The sequence below is a fragment of the Aplysia californica genome, unplaced genomic scaffold (genome assembly GCF_000002075.1).
Source record: "Aplysia californica isolate F4 #8 unplaced genomic scaffold, AplCal3.0 scaffold00587, whole genome shotgun sequence".
Lineage (NCBI taxonomy): Eukaryota > Metazoa > Mollusca > Gastropoda > Aplysiida > Aplysiidae > Aplysia > Aplysia californica.
In genome coordinates this window covers 408,483-418,132 of record NW_004797857.1, presented here as the reverse complement: position 1 = coordinate 418,132, position 9,650 = coordinate 408,483, and the positions used below count along the sequence as shown (strand labels likewise).

The following is a 9,650-nucleotide window of genomic DNA, read 5'->3' as shown; positions in this document are numbered from 1 at the left end:
TCCTCCTCCTCATCATCATCATCACCATCATCATCATCATCACCATCACCATCATGATCATCATTGTTGAGCTTTGGTGACCATTTTCAGGCAACCCCCCACCTCCTTCCTTCACAAATAATATTATTATATCGATTTCGAATCGATTCGTGTTTGTTTTCGAAGATCAAGATCGAATTCAGCCAAATTCGGTCGAATTCGGTCGAATTCGGTCGAATTGTGCTACGGTGGAAGCTTTTGGCCTCTCCATGAAGTACAATCTGGCTGGTCCCCGAATCAATTCGACTTCTGGATTCGACTTCTGGATTCGACTGGATTCGATTGTTGACAGTGTTCACTGAGTTTACTAGATGTACCTGAGAACAGATCCACATGTCTTGAGGAACGCCCCAGCGCTGGAACACTGCAAAAAATACTGGCCCAATGGTGCCGTTCTCCCCATGACGTTGGGTGGAGCGCATGCGTATTGCCCTGAAAAAGACAGAGAAAGCAGAAAAAGATGTTCACTATGACGTTGAAGGTGACAGTCTATGTACACCATCGATTTATATCACATTAATATCCTATATAGTGCAGTCTTACGTATTTCCGGTTTTATATGGAGCGTATCATGAGAGGAAAATGAGGGGTAAAGAGAGGGAGGGAGAGGGAGAAAGAGAGAGAGAGAGAGAGAGAGAGAGAGAGAGAGAGAGAGAGAGAGAGAGGGGGGAGGATAAGCAAGATGAGCATGGATTTTTATGGATCATTTCATTTCATTGTTTTCATTTTTAACTTGTGTTTTGCTTCCTGTCTACAAGTTTTCACTCAATGAAGAGGATTTTTTTGTCCAACAGCACAAATTTGTCTTTGGGGAAGCTCCAGGGTTCGAATCCTTCCAGAAGTTGCTGGAGGACGATGGGTCAGCTCTGCCAGAGGTGACATTTGACCCCATGGACGATGTCCTTGTCCTGCCCTATTCCAGCGGGACCACAGGCCTGCCCAAAGGTGTCATGTTGACACACAACAACTGCGTCGCCAACATCCTTCAGCTAGAGTAAGAATTATGCTATCAGCAACATTTTCCTTTTTTGTTACTCGAAACAAAAGAAATATGAAGCTTCTGAATCCATAAGGCCGGTAAACTAGCCCAGGACATTGTAATAAGATAGTTTTATCACAATTAGTGTGCACATCTTTCAAGTTTTTTCATCCGGCTTGGGTCTCAATTAGTGTGCACATCTTTCAAGTTTTTTCATCCGGCTTGGGTCTCAATTAGTGTGCACATCTTTCAAGTTTTTTCATCCTGTTTGGCAGCAATGGGGCGGGTCTGACGAACTGACCCCACGAGCCAGGTCAACCGGCAGACTAGTTAGGTGACCCTTGCCCTCGATTGTCTTGCTATTTATTGTTTATTGAGATTGTTGATTCTTTCTGATGGAAGAACATATAACTGTGTATCATAATTCATATCATTCACTTCATTTATATCACTTGCAGTAAAAAAAAATGTATGTAAGGGGTATCTTTCTTCTCAAAGTGAAAATAGTTGCTTTTTAGAAATCTTTTTTTTGGCTCAGAATTAACAGTCTGTCTTCTGTACACATTTTGTGATGAGACTTTTCTCAGCAGTTGGTTTTACAAATTTCTCGTAGAGATCTTTATACCTCTTGATCAGTGTATAAATGAAGACATATGAATAATGTACCTCTGACCTTTCATCATCCCTGAATCTACATGACATTGCACACGTTCGAACCTTCAGCTTTATCCATTTATGACTTCCCGACTTTCACCCTTTTTTTCCCTTTAACCTCTGACCTTTAATCTTTCAGACAGTCCCTCCCAGTGGCCGCCACAGATGTGGCCTTGGGACTTCTTCCCCTGTATCACATTTACGGGATGGTCGTTGTCCAGTTTTCTGTGCTGACTAGTGGCGGTCAAGTCGTCTATCTGCCTAAGTTTGAGCCAGAACAATTTCTGAAATGCATTCAAGAAAAGAAGGTTGGTGGAAAATTTGTAGGTGACTTTTTTTTATAGTTTTAAGGAACTTACAAACTTCCTTAAGTCCATCCCTAAAGGTTGGTAAAAACTAATGGATTCCCTCCTCATTAATCCTATCCGTACGTCATGTTTTACTATCTGTATGTTGTGTTTTACTATCATACCCATACGACTTGGGGAACACCACTTTCCAAAGAGAAAATTTACCCTTTTATCCGATCCATACGCTTTGCATTGATGTCTGTCAAAATGATTTTTTGAGAAATACTGAAAGTTTCAAAGAGATCTTCACTCTAGGAGTATTCTAAAATGTGAAGAATACATCCCCGGGGTTACAAAATTACCCCAGGGTGACAGATAGGGTTAACAGGAATGTTCCATCTACATAATGACTCATTTTTGTCTCATAGGACCCTGCTTATGTGAAGTTATTGAAATTTCAGATACAGTATCTCAAGTTTTTAAAATCATTTGAAAGCGCACGTTTTATGTTGTATATGTTTTCCAATTGGGTAGAATAAATTTAATAGTTGCCTATCTGGAAGACAAATCTTGCCTTGCTTCTTCTCTGGAAGTATGGAAAGATTTCTTCTTTTTTTTAGCCTTATTTACATGATACCCTTATCTCTGTATCTTGATTGTGTCTTAAAAACAGCTAAGACAATCTGTCATTGTCTCTGATGTGGATGCTTAAGTGTGGTCGGCTCCTTCTATTTTTCGTCAATGTTATTGTATTCTTATTCAGTATCTTGGTAAAAGATATATCTGTCATTGAACTAATTCGAACTCGCCTCAACGTAAAGACGGTTCAGTTTAATGCGGTTGTTAATCATTGTTATGGTTCTGACTTGCTGTTGACTCTAGCTCATTAGCAATGAAAGGTCCCTTTTCTTTTTATTTTCTCTCTCTCTTCTCTCTCTCTCATTTCTCTCTCTCTCTCTCTCTCTCGTTCTCTCTCCTCTCTCTCTCTCTCTCTCTCTCTCTCTCTCTCTCTCTCTCTCGTTTCAGTCTCAGCTTTTATAGTTTTAGTAAGAGTTTTACAGTACTTCCAACACAATTACTAAATTAGATCATGTAAATGCTGAAGATTAGAGATGTTTACAAGAGAGTAACAAACACAAAAAAGGAGGGGAGATAATGTCAATAGATGTTAAACAGGAAAGAAGGAGCTAACCACTCCAGAGCACCTGCCAACCACCCACCCAAGCTATCTTTCTTTTTTTTTCCTTACTCAAAATTATTGTTACATTGTGTCAAAGTTCTTCTCTATACTTAAACTTCCACTCAAAAACACAACATTGCAGACCAGACATATTTAAATTGTCCATCTATCCAAAGGTGACTCTGGCTCATCTCGTACCTCCGTTGGTTGTGTTCCTGGCCAAGCACCCAATGGTGTCCGACTATGACATCACGTCGGTAAAGCGTGTTGTGTCTGGCGCTGCACCTCTTGGAGCAGATATTTCCTCAACTTTCCTTGAGAGGCACAAACAGGTCGAGTTCCTTGGGCAAGGTAGGCTTTTCTTTTCATTCACATTAGTTTTTATTTTTTGTTAAAAAAAATTTTTAATGTGATTTTTTTTTGTTTTACAGTTCGATGTTCAGATTTTGGTACCAATTTTTTATCTGTATGAAATTTGGTAGAATATATATAGTGGTCTCTACCAAAATGCACTCTGTGTAAAAAGCCAGCTATGCTCAAAAGGCCTGTCTGAAAGTGCAGAGCTAGACTATATGAGGTATGTCTTGGAAAAAAGATGGAAAATCGTTATATCAAAACGTATATTTATCCTTGGGAAATCAAATTTATTTCATCATGCATGCTTGACGAATGAGCCAAATCATTAGGACCTTAATTATTGCTAACAGATTAATTATTGTCTGGCAATGCACTGCCGTCTGCGTGAGAAATAATTGTGCGTTGTGATGGTCATGTTGAAGAGTTTTTATCTTGTACGTTCGTCAGGGTTTGGACTCACAGAGACGTCTCCAGTGACCAATGTAGATACGTCAATGACTCTGGGCTCTGTGGGATACATGATACCCAACACAGAGGGAAAGGTAAGGGGGATGGGACATTTCAAACTTTACCAATTCCTTGGGAGTTCTCAAGTCTGCCTTTGTTTGTTCGTTTCTGTTCTTGAGGGAGCAGGGGGGGGGGGGGGGGTTGTATTTTGCAAATTTGTTTATGATTGTTTGTTTATTATTTGATAACAGTCGGTGTTGTTCCATCCATTTGTTATTCCTTTTTATCTACACTGACTTCTGAGTTAAAGTTTGTTAAGATCTTGACCAACACATTGAAATTCAGGGTTTAATTCTGTCATGACAGAAGATCAAGTGCTCAACATTTAAAGTGATTCGAGTTATATATCCTACAAACTACATACAAGTAATGATTTTTACGTTTAAGTTTCCTTAAACATTTTCATTATTCTTTTGTTGGGGAGACTTACTATTTCCTTCAAGCGTGATTTCAGATTGACACACAAGTGTTTTTGACTGAGCTTAATCATTTACATTTAGGCCTCTGGGCGCCATGACAGAAGTTAGGAGAAGGCGGAACAGTGAATCAATTATTTTCAAGTTTATGTCTGTGTGGCAATTTGCTGGGTGAATTTTTATTTTCACAAGTGAAATTATTTGAATGTGCGTGCGCATAGCACACAAAAAGGGGGCTCTCGAGGCCTAGAGGTGAAGGTGTTCGCCTCACATTCAAAGGTGCCGGGTTCGAATCTGGGTAGCGACGAAAAAATTGCCTTCTTAGTAATGTTCAGTCGACTGCTTTCATCTCCACTTTCTTCCCCCACCTCCTTTGCCCCCTCCTCTGGGCTCCTAACTCTTTCTGCAGCCACGCCCATGATCTTCTGGTTCGAAAGATCTACACCTAGCCTTCTCGGACAAGGGCGAAAAATCTTGTAACTCCCTAGAGGGGAAGTGAGGTACGGCAGCCATGTTCAAAGAATGCAAATTTTCCTCACTGTGACCTGCATTGTTATTAAAGTTACACGTTTACCTGTATGACATTGAACCTCGAAAGATTTTGTCCAGTTTAAAGGAAAGAAGTATTCTTCATCTTTTTGACATTCAATTTGACCTTTATTGATTGATCCTATGGCATTTGTTGCAGATTGTAGATCTTGAGACTCAAAAAGTCCTTGGACAGAGAGAAGATGGTGAGTTCTGTGTGAGGGGCCCACAAGTGATGAAGGGTTACTTCAACAATCAAAAGGCGACTGACGACATGGTGAAACCTGATGGCTGGTTGTTCACTGGTAAGATATGAGATAGTCATGCTCTATAAGTTGTCCATTAGGGGACATTGATGTTGTACTTTCAAAAGCTTATGACTTTTTAGATATTCATATTGGTACGTAGCTGTTCATAAAGTTAAGATAAGATAAAATATAACAAGAGTCTTCATTGGAAATTCTTTTCGGAATAGTGGACAATGACTGTTGAAGGTGAATTCTTTTAAAACGGAAACAGCTTGTAGTGTACCTTTTCCAGTAATGTGAGAGGGCGACAATAATAAAGGGTAGTGTCGATAGCCTAGTGGTGAGGCTACCGGACTCGTAATTGTGAGATTGCGTGTTCGGGGGTTCGAGCCTCAGCTCTTTCCGACGCTGTGTCCCTGAGAAAGGCACTTTACACGAATTTCCCATTTGGCTTGGTCCTTTCGGAATTGGACGTTAAACTCGGAGGTCCCGCCTCTTAAATAATCTAATAGTGTTGATAGGGGCGTTAAACATCCTATACCATTTCACCCTTTTTTTTTTTTTCAATAATAAAGGAAAGTTATTTTGCTTATTTTTTCCAATTTTCTCTTCCCCTGCTCACCCTCTCAGGTCAAGTGTGTTTATGTACACTTATCATGGAAATGTGCCTGTTGAAAGGGCTTTATTACCAAAAGAAAAATTAATTGATTGAAAAACTGGTTTAATCCTTATTCTTTTGTTTTCTCTGGAAATACTGTTTAAACCTGGCATGAGAAAACTACAGACCATTGGTCAGTGAGCAAATTCAGTCCTGCATGCCAAACCAACCTTGTAATTTATAATGAATGTAGCCCACAGTGAATTAATAATTAATGAAAATAAAATTGTATTTTTTTAAAATCAAAATTTATTGTTTTTGGTCCGGGGATTGAGGACTGGTGATGGATCTCATTTAAAAATTGTCTGCCAGGTGACATCGGCTACTATGATGAGAAAGGAAGAGTTTACATCCATGACAGACTCAAGGAGCTCATCAAGTATAAAGGCTCACAGGTTTGTTGTTTACTGTCCAGCATCTGGGCGTGCATGTTACCACCTGAACTTACAGCTGGTGTATTCTGTTATGACACCAGGGTGTAGGGTGTGAAAAGGAAAATTTGTTGTAAAAAATCCTGGGTTAAAGACAGGAGTGACCTTTGAGACCTATTATATAGCCTGATCACTATCAATTTTCACCTTAAATCTTTCCAATAAACTGCCAAGAAATTTTACTTAAGTTTTGGTTTGCCTTCGCAGGTTATACATTTAAGGATGAGAATCGAAGTTCTAGAACAGTCTACTTCAAATCTCATTTATTTTTTGTCAGTCAGAATTTAATGATTTGATAAACGATAAAGGTCTGTCAAAGGAACTATCAATTTTGTTGGCTTCAAGACTAAATGGGAAGAAAAAAAACTTTTATAAATAATGCAAAGATAATATTTCATCATAATTTTGGGGAAGTGGAACCTCTTATGTACTTTGCTGCAGACATGGAATTTGTCTTCTGTCAAGACAAGCCATGCTTACTACATGTGTTGATTGTGTCGGATTACGATTGGAATGACTGGAGACCACTTAGTTTAATTTGAAGTCGAAAGTGTTTGCTTCTCCATTATGGAAGTCTACTTTGGTCCATGCCTATTGGTCACTCAGTTCTGCTTTAAGAAATAAAAAGAATACAGGCACCTGAAAACAGTGCTGGATTTACTTAATGCTAGATCTGGACTACAACTGGAGGATTTGTTTTGAAAAAATGGTCAATTTTGTAACCTGTGTCTGGTAGGATTTTAAATCTTTAGCAGAGAAAATTTAAATTAATAATTTTTCTAAAGGGATCAATCAAATATGGAAATTGTCCAAGATGACCACGCATTGTCAAGATTAAAAATAGGGTGTTGTTGAAAAGTTGACAATGTCCTTATAATAATTTATATATTTAAAAAGTTAAAAAAACCAAAAAAACCCACAGGAAGGGGGGGGGGAGGTGGATTGGAAGTGGTCTTTTTGACAGATGATTGCCCTGGACAGGTGGCAGTTAGAGCAAGTTCAATTGTAGGTTCTTTTTGTTTCTTCTCAATATGTTCAGGTGGCTCCAGCTGAACTTGAAGCGTTGCTTCTGGGTCACTCAGAGGTTGCAGATGTGGCAGTTATAGGAAAACCTGACGAGAACGCTGGGGAGTTGCCCACTGCTTTTGTGGTGAGGAAAAAGGGGTCAGAGGTCACAGAGCAGGACATTGTGCAGTTTGTACAAGGTGAGACTCAAACTTTGAACACTTGCGTGGGGGAGGGGGAGGGGGGGTTGGTTTGCTGTTCATTTTTATTTTTTTAGGGGGGGGGGGGAATTCTGGTCAGAGACATATTGTGTGTTCAAAATGGTAAAATGGTCATAAAGACTTGAGGAGTTTCAAAGCTCTTCTCCCACTTGACTTGATCCATTTTTAGTCGAAAGTAAATTTGAAAAATTGAACCTCTTAAGACTTTCTTTCCCTTTATTAAAAGATTTATTTCTTTAACTCGGTTATTTCTATCTTTAAAAAAAAAATTTCTCTTCGTGAAACTATTGTTATTGTGTCCATGCGCTTATCTTTTCCTAAACACAAGTTAAAATTATTGGCTAACCATCAACATAGCTACAACAGCCATTATTACCATGTTACTGTTACTGTAATCAACTTGTATGAAGAATCTAGTCATTATCATGCTGATTTTTGCAGGATCCTACTCTTTTTGTCTCGAATTGCTGTTTCAGTAAATCTTTCTTGCTTTTTCTTTGCACTAAATAGACACTGTTGTGTCGATGTCAATTAAAAACCCTGATAGCACAACACAAACTTTCAGAACTAGAGAATTTCTTTATATGAAGCAGATTTCATTTTAAAGGGAAGTTGCAATATATAGCACAAAGAGAGGGGGAACAAATGGAGGTTTGAAATTCTCTCATCATCATAGTAACAGAAATTTTGCGTTAAACGGCTTCATGTTAAACAGAACCTTCTGTAGTTTTCCTTTCTGCAAGAAACGAATGTGCTTTATAACAATTGAATGATAACTCTATGCTGCTTTCTACTTGACAGAACGAGTTGCCCCTTCCAAGAGGCTGCGTGGAGGTGTGCAATTTATCGATGAGGTGCCCAAGAACCCAAGTGGAAAAATTTTGCGGAGGATTATCATGGCAAACTACCTATGAACTCATGGATTTCTAAGTCTCTTTCTTTCAAGAGGAGAACGCTGGTTGGATTATATATTTACTGCTCAACTGTTAGTTTTTGCTGCATTGTTTTCAAGCCAATATTAAGTAAAATGTATGTTAAGCAAGATTTGTACCATGAACGGTCGTTGTTGTTCCATTTATACAATATATACACTTGTATTTCAGAGGTTTGTGCTTTTAGGTAGATATATAGTTTTATTGTAATATCTATCCAACCAATACAGTGAACTGACAAGATACACTGAGATTGCTAAAAATATGTTTACTCCAGAAATATATATCAGTGTCAGATTATGGATTTCCTGTTACTAATTGAAATTTATATTTCTGATGGTGAAAATTATTGTACGCATTGTTTGATAATGTGTGGTAACTGAGTTTTCAAAGAACTTTAACTCTTTAACTGTTCTATTTTTTTGTACTGTCTTTTGTTGTTGTTTTTTGGTGGGGGGGGGTTGGGGGGGCGGGTCCCGTTGCAAAATTTTTTTATTAGAGCAGGTGATGAAAAATGCATCCAAAATAATTGGTAAATTACTCAGAGCTGTATCATATATCAATTTGAAGGGAAAAGGATAAAGAATTGAAATATGTGGCATGTAATGTTATAATTGAGTGATATGTGTCACAACTTATGTGTGCAGGATTTTTTTCACACTCGACAAGACTCATAGACACATCTTATTATCAAAATCTCCTGTCCTACTCTGTATTTTCAGCAGGTAATCCATGTTTCTGTTTCAGCTTCATATTCTAAGTGCTCCCAGATATGTTTGTCATAATCCAATGAGAACTGTTTAAGTTAAGCCTCTTTCACTATTATCCTGTCAAAGAAATATAACAGGAAAAAAAACCCACTTAGATACAACTCTTTCAATATCCACAAAATTTTTACAACATTTACATAGTCCCAAATCTCCAGTCAATAGAATGCAACCTGTTTTATAGGTGGACAGCAGTGTGGTACTCATAGAAACACTCTTTGGGATGGAGAATTGTCTTTGGCTTGCACCCAGAACAGTATGTGCGTGTGAGTGCGGGCTCGCTTTTCAGATGTGCTGTGCACTGCACAATTTCGGTCTCCAGTATAGTCACAGACAGGCAAATGTATCCCTTGCATCCTCTCCAGTGCATGGGCCTGAGATGGCCTACCACGCCAAACATGGGGCTCTCTCTGCTTGTGGTTGGCTTTGTAGCTCAAC

The 9,650-nt window shown here is 38.7% G+C and overlaps 1 protein-coding gene across 3 annotated transcripts in view; it reads left to right on the top strand.

Moving 5' to 3' along the window:
• Positions 1 to 8,570, top strand: part of LOC101854747 (probable 4-coumarate--CoA ligase 5) — a gene marked incomplete in the record, with an annotated part of 23,002 nt that extends 14,432 nt beyond the window's left edge. For all 3 annotated transcript variants that reach the window (XM_013087428.2, XM_013087427.2, XM_013087426.2), the window contains 8 exon segments: positions 834 to 1,033; positions 1,812 to 1,980; positions 3,319 to 3,493; positions 3,947 to 4,041; positions 5,111 to 5,255; positions 6,169 to 6,251; positions 7,327 to 7,492; positions 8,315 to 8,570. In XM_013087428.2, the coding sequence (XP_012942882.1) occupies positions 834 to 1,033; positions 1,812 to 1,980; positions 3,319 to 3,493; positions 3,947 to 4,041; positions 5,111 to 5,255; positions 6,169 to 6,251; positions 7,327 to 7,492; positions 8,315 to 8,427 (1,146 nt within the window).
• Positions 8,571 to 9,650: the final 1,080 nt, after the last annotated feature.